This window comes from Marasmius oreades, chromosome 9 (assembly GCF_018924745.1).
Source record: "Marasmius oreades isolate 03SP1 chromosome 9, whole genome shotgun sequence".
NCBI classification, from domain to species: domain Eukaryota; kingdom Fungi; phylum Basidiomycota; class Agaricomycetes; order Agaricales; family Marasmiaceae; genus Marasmius; species Marasmius oreades.
The window spans coordinates 200,110-214,285 of record NC_057331.1 but is presented as its reverse complement, the minus strand read 5'-3'; the positions used below and the strand labels follow the sequence as shown (position 1 = coordinate 214,285).

At 47.4% G+C, this 14,176-nt stretch overlaps 4 protein-coding genes and 1 non-coding gene across 6 annotated transcripts; 2 read left to right on the top strand and 3 right to left on the bottom strand.

The window, feature by feature from the left end:
• The first annotated feature begins 187 nt into the window (after window positions 1–187).
• Window positions 188–2,167, top strand: E1B28_013008 (uncharacterized protein). Of its 2 annotated transcripts, XM_043158156.1 has the most exons (11): window positions 188–305; window positions 367–515; window positions 572–693; window positions 764–993; window positions 1,056–1,088; window positions 1,146–1,167; window positions 1,224–1,308; window positions 1,368–1,523; window positions 1,589–1,700; window positions 1,770–1,872; window positions 1,931–2,167. In XM_043158156.1, exons 2-11 carry the CDS (start codon window positions 506–508, stop codon window positions 2,123–2,125), a joined length of 1,068 nt encoding a protein of 355 aa, XP_043003499.1. In that variant the 5' UTR covers window positions 188–305; window positions 367–505; the 3' UTR covers window positions 2,126–2,167. The 2 variants fall into 2 exon arrangements, with proteins under 2 accessions (XP_043003499.1, XP_043003500.1); XM_043158157.1 differs by having other exon boundaries at window positions 188–482; window positions 548–693.
• A 379-nt stretch (window positions 2,168–2,546) lies between these two features.
• E1B28_013007 lies at window positions 2,547–2,639 on the top strand. Its single transcript has one exon. It is a non-coding gene; the product is annotated as a tRNA-Glu (tRNA).
• A 311-nt stretch (window positions 2,640–2,950) lies between these two features.
• Window positions 2,951–6,078, bottom strand: E1B28_013006 (uncharacterized protein). The gene is made up of 9 exons (XM_043158155.1): window positions 5,966–6,078; window positions 5,339–5,887; window positions 5,176–5,280; window positions 4,915–5,123; window positions 4,771–4,854; window positions 4,549–4,662; window positions 4,308–4,486; window positions 3,454–3,721; window positions 2,951–3,372 (listed from the first exon to the last, which is right to left on the bottom strand). Exons 1-9 carry the CDS (start codon window positions 5,994–5,996, stop codon window positions 3,151–3,153), a joined length of 1,761 nt encoding a protein of 586 aa, XP_043003498.1. The 5' UTR covers window positions 5,997–6,078; the 3' UTR covers window positions 2,951–3,150.
• Window positions 6,079–6,326: 248 nt separating this feature from the next.
• On the bottom strand, window positions 6,327–9,888 carry E1B28_013005 (uncharacterized protein). The gene is made up of 13 exons (XM_043158154.1): window positions 9,703–9,888; window positions 9,365–9,617; window positions 9,090–9,307; window positions 8,869–9,034; window positions 8,658–8,812; window positions 8,486–8,608; window positions 7,868–8,430; window positions 7,690–7,810; window positions 7,473–7,638; window positions 7,211–7,415; window positions 6,979–7,149; window positions 6,796–6,910; window positions 6,327–6,738 (listed from the first exon to the last, which is right to left on the bottom strand). The coding sequence occupies exons 1-13, from the start codon at window positions 9,805–9,807 to the stop codon at window positions 6,508–6,510; spliced, it is 2,592 nt and encodes an 863-aa protein (XP_043003497.1). The 5' UTR covers window positions 9,808–9,888; the 3' UTR covers window positions 6,327–6,507.
• Window positions 9,889–10,740: 852 nt separating this feature from the next.
• Window positions 10,741–13,867, bottom strand: E1B28_013004 (uncharacterized protein; the record flags this gene model as incomplete). The annotated part of the gene is made up of 7 exons (XM_043158153.1): window positions 10,741–11,064; window positions 11,132–11,231; window positions 11,291–12,398; window positions 12,452–12,947; window positions 13,025–13,274; window positions 13,322–13,373; window positions 13,432–13,867. 7 exons carry the CDS (start codon window positions 13,865–13,867, stop codon window positions 10,741–10,743), a joined length of 2,766 nt encoding a protein of 921 aa, XP_043003496.1.
• Between the last annotated feature and the right edge of the window lie 309 nt (window positions 13,868–14,176).

Below are 14,176 nucleotides of genomic sequence, written 5' to 3'. Positions count from 1 at the left end.
AGATTTCGTGTCACTGGTCTTGGAAAGATGAGAGGTTTTGGGGATTGTCTTCGTGGGTTATAGAGGAAGAGAGGAACGAGCCATCAGAGCACGTGGCTAACTGGTGAACGCATACTTATTCGGAACCGAGTCGGTCCGCCCTGGCCTTTATTTTTACCATGACGATCATCATTCCAATTGTCTACCTGCTTGATGGTCAGCTATTGCGGACCTTTCCCCGACTAATTCAGGACCCGTTTACATAATTTCAACTTCGCCTTGACTGTGACTCTACTTTCGTACCTAGTAGTGAGCACTTAGAACAGGTCGGCGTTCATTTATTCTGATATCTCGTTCAGTAGCTCTACACTTACTATTCCACAACAGTGTTCCTATATTCTTCTCAGGAGAGAAGAGAAGAGTAGCGCCAATATCACTGATGCATCACACACCTATCACTTAATCCGAGTACAAGGACTTGAGAAGCGCCCTGTGTTCTACTAGTATGGATTGACAGCTCCCATGGATGGCTTCCCGTGGGTATCTGATTGAGATGGATGCTTTACAGTTTAAAAAGCCGTCGCACGTCCAGATTTCTACAAGCCTACATCTCTTCCTTCCCAAATGGCACCTACCCTACCGCTTCACGGTTCGCAAAGCGGCGAAACCCACGTCTTCATTGTTCGTGTGGTAACTTCCTTCGTCATAACAGCCGTGAGCAATCTCTTTCTCTTTTCTCTCAGACTTCAAATGCAAAAAGCCCCCGCTGACGTTCGACTTACAGTTCCACTTCTTACTTTATGGCCTATACATCCCTCTCTTTCGCACCGCACTCATTTTGATGAGAAAACGACCTCCATCGGCCGCAAGGACGTTCCACAAGATATCACTCGTCGCCTTGTTCACTTTGGCATCGATCGCTGTACCACTGAGTCTGACCTTTGATATCTACCACATCGCTGTGGCATACTACACCGATTCAAGCCCGTATTACAGGACTCAGATCGATGTACAGTACGTGAAACGTAGATTCCGTCTCATGATTGATCTCATACATCATTTCGTTAAACTCGCAGGATTGCTCGATATGCTATCATTTACATCATGATGTAAGTCTCTCAATCACTTCGATAAACTTGTCAAAGAGCTAAATTTGACTGATCTAGGTTGATCATCGACAGTATCTTGGTACGTCCCGTGGATCTACCCTCCTGCGCTCCTAGACTTACGAAGAAGAACACCAGCTATTCCGGTGTTTCGTCATTTTCGGGTATCGAAAGAAGAAAGTCGCTCTTGGACTTCTGATCGGTGTCGTCTTCATCTTGAATAGTAAGTACCTCATTAAATCACTCCTTTGCCCGCCAACTCAAGTACTCACGTCTGTTTAGTGCTCGGAACGATCTTCTCAATATGGACAGAAATCGAGTTCCGAAAAAGAATAGGAACGCCCGCTTTTGCTCACTTTGTGAATATTCCACAATATCTGGCTAATGGATTCCTGGGACTCCTCGCGTTAATCAATTTCATACTCACAACCCTCCTCGGTACGAATCCTACCCCCTCGGTCGTTTCATAAATTACATGAACTGACCTGATCCCTCTCTTGTAGCTACACGAATCTGGTGGTTATCCCGGAGGAATCGAGCGTTACGATATGAGCGGGGGGATGAATCTTCAACCAGGGGCCACATCAGAGGGCTCAACACTATCGTCGCTATCCTGTATGTCTTTCTCCCCCCCCTTTACAAAGCAGTTATCACTCGACGCTGACCCCCCGTGCTTTTCGAAAGCCTGGAATCTGGCGTGCTATATCTGGTCATGTATGTCATTTTTATCGTCGGGAATCTCGTCAAGAATTCCTTTGATCTGGGGTCTATGACGATTCAAATCGGTGTAGGTTTTTTTTTCTTTGAGTGTAACCTCATATACTTACCGAATTGTTGTTTATTAGGGAATTACCCCGACGATTATCTTCGTTCGTGCCAATATGAATGGAAGGTCCTCCGAACCAGAGGAAGAAGACTACCATGACAATAGCAGTAATGCGATTCAGAGTCAGTCGAATTATAGCAGTCGGTCTGTAAGGTCGCTATCGGAGGTGCTAGGTACGTCCAGGGAAGACAGAGAGAAGCGGCCAGAGCTATGAGATCATTCTCTTAGTATTATGCATGCATTTTTTGGGCCTCGGGGTTGAGCTGTGTACTGTATTTATATTGCAACACGAAATATGTAGGGAAATTTGACGTATGTACGACTCTGAAATCCAAATAAAGCAAATACTCAAAAATAGTGTGCACGGCGGTCAATCAGGTTTCCTTTCGCACATTAGTTACCGTCCGAGGGTAACGAAGCCTGAATAATAAAATCGTGCATATTTCATGGAACGTACCACTTAATCCTATGTATCACGTTACGGGCCTTCGAGCGCCCCCCGGAAACCTCAATAATCCACTCACCTACGTCTTGTCCCAAGCGGTTTTGAAGGTGCTTGGAATATTTATTGGCCAGTGCCGGCCAGAAACCATGGACAGGCAGTACTACAGGCGATAGGTGCCACCTTAATGATATCCGTTATGGTGTAGTGGCTAACATTATCGCCTCTCATCAGACTGTTACTGGTTGGTGCGCGATAGCCCAGGGTTCGATTCCCTGTAACGGAATTGGTAGTCCAAGATTCCACTTTTTACCCATCGTTCCAAAACGTTTTCTCGTCCTTACGCTAACGCAAGTTCGTGGTTTAGAAGTACCGATGTTGAATGAAACGAGATTTTAGCGACTGAAAGTAAATTTGTTACCTCATACATCGAAAAAACAAAGTAGATCCGCTAGTTCGGTCATCCTCTCTGGACGTCGACCCTCACGACTCTTCCAAGCACTGATTCACATAGTAACACTGCACGCAGAGCAACAGCTTGGGGGAAAGCCTCAGTAACCTCACATGACCAAGGAAACTGAGCAATACGAAAGATGACGGACTGTGTTAAAAAGTTGGTGAATTTCCGATTCCTTACATAGATACGAGAAAAAAAAAAGAACAAAGAACAAAGAACAGAACAAAGCAACAACAACAAATGCGAAAGATCCAGAAAAAAAAAAGAAATAATCCATAACGAACAATCCAATCCTGTCCGAAAACCAAAACTGCAGTAAACCAGAACACCAACCCTCGCCTTATTGCTTCTTCTTCTTCCCACCAAGCCCAGAATCCCCACCAAACTTCCTCTTCTTCCCACCATCTTCCTCCTCCCCACTCCAATCCGCCACATACTTCGGCGCTGTATACCCCCTCACCGGCGCTTCGGGATCCTTCATACACTGCGGGCAGAACCACTGACCCTCCGGAACCGCCGTAAGCGGCGGTGTCAGGCACGATAAGTGGTACGGGTTGTCGCACTACAGAGAAGGGCAGTATCCGAATCGTCAGCAAAACGCCCCCCAACAGCCTCACGCTCAAACCGAAGTAAAAAAACGAACCTTTTCACACTCCAAAGGCGAATCATCATCCCCAGTATCCTTCCCACACACTAAACAGTGTTCCGGAGTATCCGCAACTTCTTCAGGCCACCGAGGGAGATCCGAGAACTTGTCTCCATCGTCCTCCTCTTGTTCTTCTTTAGTCTTGTTCGCGTTGGGGTTCACAATAGAAGCTCCGTTTGCCTTTTCTTTCTCTCTTTCCTTCTCTTTGTCCTTGGGATCTGGAGGTTTTACGAGGAACAGTGTCGTGTTTTGGCCTGCTGCGATACTAGGGATGGGCAGATTAGCAAAACGCATTTTGGGAAAAATCGAAGAACGAAGTGAAGCACGAGACTGAAGATGTCGACAGCAGCAACAACAGCTATATAAGGGGTCTAGACGACGACAGGAGCATCACCAGCTCCAGGGGCCCAGACCCAACGACGTTGCTGAAGACACCACAAGAAGAGGGCAATCAGAACGGAATGGAACGGCCCACAAGTGCCTCGTCCCGCCATAAACGACATAGACACCATCAAGAGCTCTAGAGAGCGACGCCTCAATTCCTAGAACACACCGACAAAGCGATGGCAACCAAAACTGAAAACCCGCTAGGGTCTCCGTCAGGGTCAAGGGCATAAAGACGATCGACGAACTGGCAACGAGAGGAACGGAGAAGCGTTAGAAGAGGGGGGGAAAGGTGAATGTAGGGAGACATTGTTGCCAACCTCCTTGTCTTTCCCCCGTACCAGGAAAAAGGGAGACCCGAAAAAACGAGAAGAACGAAAAAAAACGATAGGAAACACGAAAACCGCGGACAGAGCGCGAACAGGCGAGGAGAAACAAAAAAGACAAGAAGCAAAAAAAAAACATACCCAAGCACCTCCCCAACACCCTCAAGCAGCTCATGCTTCTGCGGCTTCGTACAACTCTTCGGCTGTCCATCTCCCAATCCCAACTCTGAATTCGCCGCGTTCTGTCCCCAAGTCACAATCATACGTTCTGCAGTTACGTCTATGAGGGGGTCCAAGTCCGAGCTGGATGGCGTTGAGATCTAAGGAAGGAGTACATTGTCAGTTTTGTCGGTTGGCGAGGAGGGATAGATAGGACGCTTACCCAGTGGGTAACACCGCCCAGAGATGCCCATGCGACTTTACATGCCATAATATCGCTCAGGAACCGGAAGGTGGTATAAGGTGATCCAGACGATCCTTCGCCAGTTTGTTTCCACTACAAAAGGAACGGAGAGAGGTCAGAACCATTCAGGAAGTGGAGCAAAAGACGAGACAGACGGAAACGTAGACAAGAAGTGCAGCATGGTGCGTAAAGGCTACTCACCCTACCAGCCAACCAAAACATCCCTTGTCTATCAATAACGACACTCGTCGCAGGTCCAGCAGTCACATAACGAGCCGTTCCTGTCTGAAGAATTGAAATGGATTAGGCGTTAGTGGCGTAACCCCAAAACAGGAAACCACGAACCTGCTGTTCCCCTTCATCCATTTTTCCCTCCTTCAAAAACTGATCCACAACTTTCGGCTTCAGTACATCGACCTGGTTGCCCAGGCCAAGTCGACAGTACCCATTATAACCCCAGACATAAACGATACCCTCTGCAGATAGAGCTATCGTGTGCTGGTTCCCGCAGGCTATTGAGGTTATCTTCGTATTTTGTATTCCGCGAACGAGGGCTGTCATGGGAATGTCGGCGAAGGGATGGGAGGAGAAGAAAAAGGAGCTCACTAGCTTCTTCTTCAACATCAAACACAGTCTTATTCCCCGTAATAATCCTCTCTCCCGTCGTACCATGTCCCAGCTGACCAGCTTCGGCAGAGCCAAAGGTGTAGACTAGAAGTAAACCAAGTGTTAGCCGGCAACAGCAACAATGAGAAGAAACCCGACGCACCCTTCCCACTCTCACACAACACAGCCGAAAACGTAACACCTGCACTAGCCATAACCGCCTTCTCCCCTTCCAACCCAACAACCTTCCTAAACGACCCAACCTGAGCCGAAACACCGCCAACCCCACATTGTCCCAACGAATTTGCTCCAGCCGCATACACAACTCCAGAAGAATCCACAAGCAACGTATGATTCCTCCCCATAGCCGCATGCACAAACTTGTTCCCTCCCTCTCCCTCTCCCCCTCCACTCAAATCACTAACCCTCAACCTCAACGGCGCACTCTCCGAAACATACGGGTACTTCCCACTCGCCACACCAAGACACCCAAACTGATTCCTACCAAAAAGGAAAGCCTCTCCACTAGTGGAGATCACAACAAAATGACACGCGGAACAAGATGTATGAATAGACTTGGCTTTGACAGCCGAAAGTGACCGAAGGTAGTATGGTTCTGGGAGGTCCGGATGGTCTTCTTCGTCTTGTGGTATCGATTTGGAGTCTCCTCGACGGCCGAGTTTGAGCCAGTCGGTTCCACCGCACATGAGGACTGTTGGTTGAGGGTGTTTCCTGAGTTAGATGAAAAAAACAAGGGAGGAGAAGAAGATAAAAAGCTACAAGAGCGTACCTCGACCCCAAACTTGGTCTGAGTCTGTCATTTAACACAAGATTCGTTCGTGCGCGTTTTCGAGGGTCGCGCGAGAGCAGGTCGAGGTCGAGGTAAGAAGAAAATCAACCATCGCTCTTCGGATCAACCCACGCTTTACCAAACCGATCGCGTGACTTTTAAATGAATATACACTGCCACAATACGTAAGCTCCGTTCTCCCCGTCAGGCTCGTAATGGTCTGATCGTGATATCCAAATTTACCTGTAACGACACCGGTGTCGGCAGTTCGAGTGATTAGCGTTGAGGGGACTTGAGCGTAGCCATATTACACGGTGGACATCGTTCAAAAACGTCATTTTTAGGTACAAAAAATAAAGTCGTGGTATTGAAAGTAACGATATTACGCGAGAACGAAAGTAAAACTGAGTAATTACATATTTACTATGCGGAACTTCCATAGAACTACACAAAAAGGAACGAAGGCGACGGGGAGGGGGAATGGGGAAAGCTGTCCACGTGTAAAAACAACAAAATAAAAGGGGAGAAACAAATTAAAACATTCACGCCCTCGTATTCGCCTCCAGATCAAACACCTCGCTCTTCCATGTCCCCCCTCCACTGTCCGACTTCTCAATCAACTTTTCCTTCTCCGCAACCTTCGACACCCACCCACCAGCATGGGCAGCATCACCCAAAATCGAGTTTCTCTTGTTGGAAACAACCTTGAATTGCGAATGGGATGTGCTGACGGACGCATCTCTGGAAGAGAGCGAGGGCGAGCGTTTGAACGCCTACGAAGTGACCATCAGGTAAACCATTAAACACAAAACGTCGAGAGAACGACTAACCTCCTGCAATGCCTTGAATCTTCCAACTTCCTCGCCAGCACTTTCAGGATCAGAAGCAGCCCTCTTCGCCGCTTCCTCCATACGGTCCTTGACCGCCATAAGTTCTTCTGAAACCCTATTTCATTGTCCCAACAGTCAGCAAAACAGAAATCTGCAGAACGTGACACCAAACCAAAAACGTACCACTCAAGGCCACTCTTGATACCCCCCTCCGCAGCCTTCTGAATCTGCTTTTTCACGAGCCCCATCATAAGCGGCTTAAGAGTCTTGTACAACATGTCGTGCTTCGTATCCCGGATAGACACCTTCAACGATCCTTCAATCTTCACAGCCACCTTTTGAATATCAAAGAGTCTGTGAGGTAAAACGATCAATACCAAGTCGTAACGAAAAAAAGCGAGATAAAAAAACAAACCGCCCAGGATCCTTCGAATTCTGGAGTTGAACGTCAACACTCATCCCCTCTCCTCCCAGCACCAAATCGGCAACACCAGAATCCTTGATCTTGATCGCCCCACCCTTCTTGTTGAAGTAGAACAATACATCTCTCATATCCGCTTGGATCTGCGTCAAATGGAGGTGGAACTTGTGATGCGAATTATCCTTGGAATGATGAGGATCTGGCAAAACAGTCAATAAACGAAGGGAACGATGGAAACGATAAGAAATGGCCGTACCTTTCGACTTGTCCTGCTTGTCGAAGGTCTCCCACCTCAGCCAATTTTTCATCTCGACTTCAATAACGTTGGGGAACAGGTTACGTCCAGAGAGAGTAAGGTTCTCAACGACGAGGTCAGCCGCCTCGTCGGTATATTCGATTCGGGGGATAGGGATGTATCCGAACTGCCGCAACAGTCAGTTTTTACCCCCACACCAGTAAGTAAGTGGACGTACTTCATTGATCATTGCCGGAAGAATAACTCCCCTAATATCATTCCAAAGCTGCTTCTTGAACGCCAAATTATCCCCGTCAAACAACAAATCCTTCGTCAACCGTTGAACATCCGTTCCAAGCCTGCACAAAAAACAATCAGCAACGCCGCCTCAAGAGAATGAACTCGAAACGACATACCTCTTATTTCCCTTATCCTCTCCAACCCCCTTCACAAACTCCATTACTCCATCGATAACATGATCCAAATGCTCCCTGTACTTTCCCTTCCCCCTCGCTTCCTCAGTTTGCACCAACTGCCCCTCCACCCCGCCTTCAATCACATCCTTCGCCTCCCCAGGCCGTTCGTCACCAAAGAAGACTCGTCCCTGATCTTGCAACTCCCTCGCTCGGCTCTCACACGACGGTTCCATAATATACCCAGGCTCCTTGACGCATTTCTCCATATAATCCGCAATCTCCTTCCACCAGCGTTCCAGCTCCGGATCCCGCTTCCCATCGTCAATCATCGCGCCCACAGGATCAAGAATAAGCTTATCAAACGATTTGTTCGACGCGAACCGTTCAGCGATGATTTTAAGCTGTTGAAGAGCCGTAAAGATCGAAGAAGGAGCAGCATTCTTGGAAGTCTCGACGTGTTGAGATCCCATCGTCCTTCCATGAGTCGCATACTCTTTGACAAACCCGATAATCCATTCGAGGGATTGTTGGTACTCGGGGTGTTGTTGACATTCGATGATGACCTGAGCGCAAATTGAGTGAAAGTTGGTATTCAGAACTTTTTAAGCACCGCTTTACCTTCTTCACTCTCCAAATCCACTGATCTCTCCTGTCCTCAGGGAAATACTCTTCGGTCAAGAACTCTCTACCACGGTTGAGATGGCCTTTGGCTTTATCCTGATGTTCGCCTGGAATACTCTCCTACATGACGTCATGAGTAAGCGCCAAATGACGTCAAGTAGATTCTCACCTTGACACCACCGACCATTCGCTCCATCAAACCTTTCTTCTTAGTCTGTGTCGTCATCTCTCCAGACGTGGACTTGGGAATCGTTTCATCATTCTCACGTGCCGCATCAGCTTGCTGTTCGGCCTTGTTGACTTCGTCCAATGTCGCATTCGCGGCTAAGTGAGGGAGGTCAACGACGAGATTCAAGGAGAAAATAACAACAAAAGCATACCTTGTTCCTTTTTCTCCTCGCCCGTCCTCCTAGCAGCTTCAAGCTTCTGCTTAGCATCCTCCTTCTCCTTCTCCAACTGTTCCTTCGGGATAAACTGCTGCTCTCCGCGATGAGGCTCGTCAACACCCTTCAACTTCTCTTCGTTCGGCGCGATGTTTGTAGCTGCCTACTCAGAATGTCAGAAGTACGTATAACTAATAGCTATAGAACGCATCACGAACCTTGACCAACGTCTTACTGAGTAAATCTCTTCCGACCATACCAAAATCAGAAACAAGCTTTCGTGCTTCCGAATTGGTAAAGAGCAAAGTCAAAAGGGTTCGTAGATGCTGAACCGCCGTCTGTCCGTCCTGCCTGGCTTTATCCTTTGTGACAGGAACCTTCGCTCCGTTCGTAGTCGTAGTCGTAGTTGTATCAGCTGCGCTTGACACGTCGTCGCCTAACCCAATGTTAAAAAAGGTTAATTAAACGAGTAGAAAGGGAGGGAAAGACCCACTGAGTGATCGAGTCCCCCACACAAACTCCTGAATCAATTCATCGTGGTTCTTCTCCGCTACAAGGACTCGGAGAGTTTCCAAAATATCTTGTACATCTCGCACGAGCTTCTGACCGTCTTTGCTCAACTGACTAGCTTTAGGATCCGCAGACGTCGCTTGGAGATCTTTCCAGTACTTGAGGTAGGCGTCGAGTTGAGCGTTGGTGGGAAGTTTGGATGAACGTAAGGCGAGGAGGGTTGTGTATAGAGATAGCTAAAGGAGACGAAACGGTTTAGTGTTGGGTGGATTGAAGGCGATAAGAACAATATCTTGAAGAAAGAACGGCATGTAAACTCACCTTCCTATCGACATCCTTATCTTTCAACTCCTTATTCACAGGATCAAAAACGGCGCCTTTGGCTGGGCTGGTGGTCGTATCCTTCGGTGCTGCTGGTAGAGACATTGTTCGTTTGGAATCGTTGTCGTTAGTTCGTAAATGTGAAGGTTTGTATGAAATGTGAAGTAAACGGAGGGTCGGTTGATGATGTTTTTAGTTTAAGTTGCGAGTGGGAGCTAACCTCGTCTTTATATAAGAAATCTCACCCACCTCCACCCCTCGTCATCTTGTGCGTCACGATAGTGTGTTGAGGTTTATGTCACTTAGGGTTCCGAGCAAGACTTCGCTTAACCCCTATGATGTTATCACCTTATCGATCCTTTGGACGACTGTACAGTAGCTTCATCGATTCGGACTTCCAGGTTACATACAGTATGGAAGAGTTAGGAAGTCCACACGAAGCTCAGGGTTATTAATAAACATTTTGTTTCGTGTATTATTATTTTTGCTTGTAAGTGACGTCATAGTACGTGCACCGATAACTCCATTTTGGCCGAAACTCCACATATGGAGCTACCTATCAGTGATCGATTAAACTTGCCTCTAAAATTTCACATGCGAATTACTATTTCGATGTGTAAAGCATAGGCTCGTGACCAGCCGTTCTTTCAAACTCCGCGCTAGTTTGAAAGAACGGCTGGTAGGCACCGTTCACTTTTAACCGTGTCACGCATTTGTGGCGACGGACTTAGAAATATTTTTCGTTTGAGACAGCGCGAACCGTATGCCAGACCGTAAATTGACAGTACTGTCAAAATTGTCAATTATTTAGTGCTCTAATACATCCATATCTAACGACACATCTTCCTCTGTCTCCAAAGAAAGTGTGAAATCTTCCCTGTCAAAAACTTCGGCCATTTCACCGTGAAATACATCATTTGAGCTGTCTGTCTCGACACTATTCCCTGTCCGCCTCCTGGGTTCTCCGAGTCCCTCATGGTTTACTGAGTTGTTGTGTCTTCTAATACCAGGGTCCAAACCGCCCACTGTAGGCATCTGTCATCGCCGAGCTTGAAGAGACTTGAATGCTGTGTTGTAATCGTGCAGAGGCCCGGTCAGGTGAATTATGCCCTCAGAAATGACATCTTTGACTGGTGCATCGTCATTGTCAAGAATACGGCCGTCGATAATTTGATATACCTTGTGCTGCTCAAGGGATTCAATAATGGTGTTTATGTCTTTTGACAGGTCGGCGGCAGCATGGCGTGTTCCCTGAGTGGCTTCTCCAACTGTGTTGGCCATGTTGGTTGCGAGTTTCCGAAGGGTAGCAATGCAAGGTGAGATCATTGCAAGCCATTCCCAGCTTGAGTTACTGCCATGAGCCTTGTATATTCTCTTGAAAGGTTCTTTAGCATTACTGGTCCTTACTATAAGAAAAGAAGAGATGCACCTTGATCCAAAAATTCAGATGCTCCTGTACCAAATCAACCTCAACAAAACCGTCCTCCTTTCCATGTAAGTTGAGCAGCCAGTTGTTGAGAATGACATCACTGATCAATAAAAGAATGAGTGTAATGTAAGGGGTGTTGCAAGAGGGAAAATGGCGTACCGTAATGGTTTTGGCCAAACATGGGTGATGTTGTGAAGCAGGTGAAGCATCTCATAGGCGTACTTTGTTCGGCCATTTCCACGGTAACTGAAAACCCATCGCTTCAAAACCAAAATTATCCTGCCTGAATCACCGACCTTCACTGCATCAGCAAACTCACGCGAGAGCAAAGCGTCACGGAGAAAGAGGGTGGCATTCTCAAACACCATGTCACCTTCTGTGACTGGGCTTCCCTTCTGCTGGTCACGACGTTCACATAGCTTGTGAACGGCCTGGATGTCAACGTATGTATCATAAATTTGCTTTGAATCTTTCAAAATTTTGTCCCATGTTGCGGTTTTTGTATATCCCTCCACAGATTTGATACCAGAGACCTTCAGGAGGAGGTGAAAGACACGACCATATAGAGACACAAACACAAGGTCTTGACAGATTCGAAAAGTGGGAAGTGATATGGTGGTAATAGGTAGGCGGTGGAGTATGGTATTGTGGAAAGCAAGACAACCTGGGTTGCGAGTGCCTGCATTGGATTTTCCCCAATGGGTGAGTAGGGTCCCCTGTATGTCAGACATCTTTGCATGGAACAACCCTGTAAAACAGACTGCCCATCCCCATCCTGAATAGCCGCCGTCCTTTCCCACACGGAGGGTGAATATGCTGCGGATTCTTGCAAGAGAGAGTTGATCCCCGCCTATGATGCAGACGATCTTCATCCACCATGATGTCTCCTTCATCCCAGTCACTTCAACGACAGCTCTATCCACATCAACGTTTCCAACAATAGTTGATTCATCAATATTCATGGCAGGGAGTGGGTGGACCTCAGTACAATGGACTGGGATTTTATGACTGGACACTGGTAGGGACTTCTTCATGTCTAAAACATGCTGCTGAAATGCTGTGCTGCCTTGACTAACAATGGCGCGGGCAATACAGTGAACCATGCACTGATCAGCCATGTCCTCCTCCTGGTCAGTTAGAAAGATATCATCAGGGGTTAATGCCAGTGCAGAATCAAATGATTTGTTGTAATCCTCTAATGAGAGAGCTTCGAGGGTGGCGTTCAGAAGATTCCATATAGTGTACATGGTTCCGTTTTCCTGGGTATCTGTGAACATGATTCAGGAATTCAGGTTCCATGATGAAGGGGATGTCCCGCACCAGTACGACCCACAATCTGTTCTCCCACCTTTGACATGAAGTTGATATTGTCAAATACCCCACCGAACAGCCCCTTTGCCATGACCTTTCGTGCTTTCTCTCGCAACTGGTCTGCAAGCCCTGGTAAGATTCCGTTTTTCCTATTTTTCCCGCCTCTGCTCAAATCTTCAGTTGAGGATTCCAACGAAGATGGGTAGTAGGATGAATCAGAAAGTTCGCCTTCAGAGGTCGCCTCAGGGAGATTATTCAAAAGAGAAGTGGATGTGGGAGGGATAGTTGGCAGAACTGAAGGTTCAGATGTGGTTGCGGGAAGAGCACTAGTAGTGCCCTTCTGAACGAGGGTGGGATAACTTGTGCATAGTCCGAAGTGAGAGAGGACTGCTGTAACTTGACGTTGTGCACCTCTGGCATATAAGAATAGTGAGGTAACATTTTTGGTCATAGTGTTCAGGCGGCTGTATTCTCCCAAGCAAGTCATTGCTGTGATAACTTGGACCTACATCATGGGACAGAAATCGATTTCTTAGCCAGTGAGATAAGGATATGCCGCGCGGTAGTAACCTCTACACTTACCACACTTTTACGAGCCATCTGTTGAGGGGATAGACCCTCCCACAACTGCCGTGCAGATGTCAATAACGCGGTAATAAGTCCCATCATTGTTGGTGCCCACTCTTCGAGCTTCTCCCGAAGACTGAGAAAACTAAAGCCGGTGAGGCTATCTGGTGTGAATGGCTTTCGGAGACGAGCTTCCTTTGTGATAGTCTTCGCCTCTTTCTGCACAACCTCCCCAATATACTGAACAGCCCAGTTGTGAAGTTCTCTTCATGCAGTATCATTGGACATCCAGTGATTTAATGTCTGAGTGACCCAGCCCTCCTTCCTATAAAATTCATGATAGCGTACGTTTCCTTGATACGTACTGGGGTCAAAAACAAAATCAAATAGGTCACCAAACCCCAAATGATGCATGTGCAGACAGTTGAGCGATGCGATGAGGTTCTTGTGGCGCACCTCTGCCTCCAACGCTGCCTGGTCCGCTTTCTGCTTTGCCAGCTTGTCAGACCGCTTCTTCCATCCCTTTTTCTTGCTATGTTGCACCCTAGTAGCCCGATCGCCGACTACAGGTGATGATTGTTTGACTCCTGGGTCGCTGGATGGCGGCAAGAGCTCTACAGATGTGGTTGGGACATTCGAGGCTGACGGCACTCCATTTGGTGGTGGTTTTGTCGGAAGCATTGCTAACAACTCTGCTTCAAAGGTTGTAGGTAAGTTCTTTTGGGGCGGACAGGAAGGCGTTGGTGGTAGCTCATCAGAGCTTGACTCGAGGTTGCGGTCAGCTCTGGAGCTGGTGTCAACACTGTCAGAGTCTTCCTCTAAGGGAGTGAGGCTAGAGGAACGGGCTTGAGGAACCATATGTCGCACGAGATAGGAGGAGTAAAAAGACGACTGTTATTGAGACGTGACACTACATTGACTGTGACTTGCAGCTCCTAAACTACGCCAGTAACACCCAACCCGCCCGGCTCATGTCAAAAAGACCTCCGAAACCAAGGGCATCTAGATCAAAAAATGTCGAAAAGAACCAACGGAAGATGCCAGTCAGTATAGATCTCAGGACTGTAGCACAAAAACTCGAGACATATCTTCAATTCAAACCTCATAGCTTCCAGCTTGAGGCAATCCAAGCACAGCTACTTGGAAAGGATGTGGTAGTGCATGCTG

What these genes read in the sequence shown, in the direction of transcription:
- E1B28_013008 (XM_043158156.1), top strand. An exon ending in AACACTATCGTCGCTATCCT is followed by an intron (nt 1,701 to 1,769) that starts GTATGTCTTTCT and finishes GCTTTTCGAAAG; the next exon opens with CCTGGAATCTGGCGTGCTAT. An exon ending in CTATGACGATTCAAATCGGT is followed by an intron (nt 1,873 to 1,930) that starts GTAGGTTTTTTT and finishes GTTGTTTATTAG; the next exon opens with GGAATTACCCCGACGATTAT.
- E1B28_013006 (XM_043158155.1), bottom strand. Translation starts at nt 5,996, where the DNA reads ATGACAGACTCAGACCAAGTTTGGGGTCGAG. An exon ending in TGGATGAAGGGGAACAGCAG is followed by an intron (nt 4,855 to 4,914) that starts GTTCGTGGTTTC and finishes TCAATTCTTCAG; the next exon opens with ACAGGAACGGCTCGTTATGT. An exon ending in TGGGCGGTGTTACCCACTGG is followed by an intron (nt 4,487 to 4,548) that starts GTAAGCGTCCTA and finishes CTCCTTCCTTAG; the next exon opens with ATCTCAACGCCATCCAGCTC.
- E1B28_013005 (XM_043158154.1), bottom strand. Translation starts at nt 9,807, where the DNA reads ATGTCTCTACCAGCAGCACCGAAGGATACGACCACCAGCCCAGCCAAA. An exon ending in GGATTTGGAGAGTGAAGAAG is followed by an intron (nt 8,431 to 8,485) that starts GTAAAGCGGTGC and finishes ATTTGCGCTCAG; the next exon opens with GTCATCATCGAATGTCAACA. An exon ending in TTCCGGCAATGATCAATGAA is followed by an intron (nt 7,639 to 7,689) that starts GTACGTCCACTT and finishes CTGTTGCGGCAG; the next exon opens with TTCGGATACATCCCTATCCC.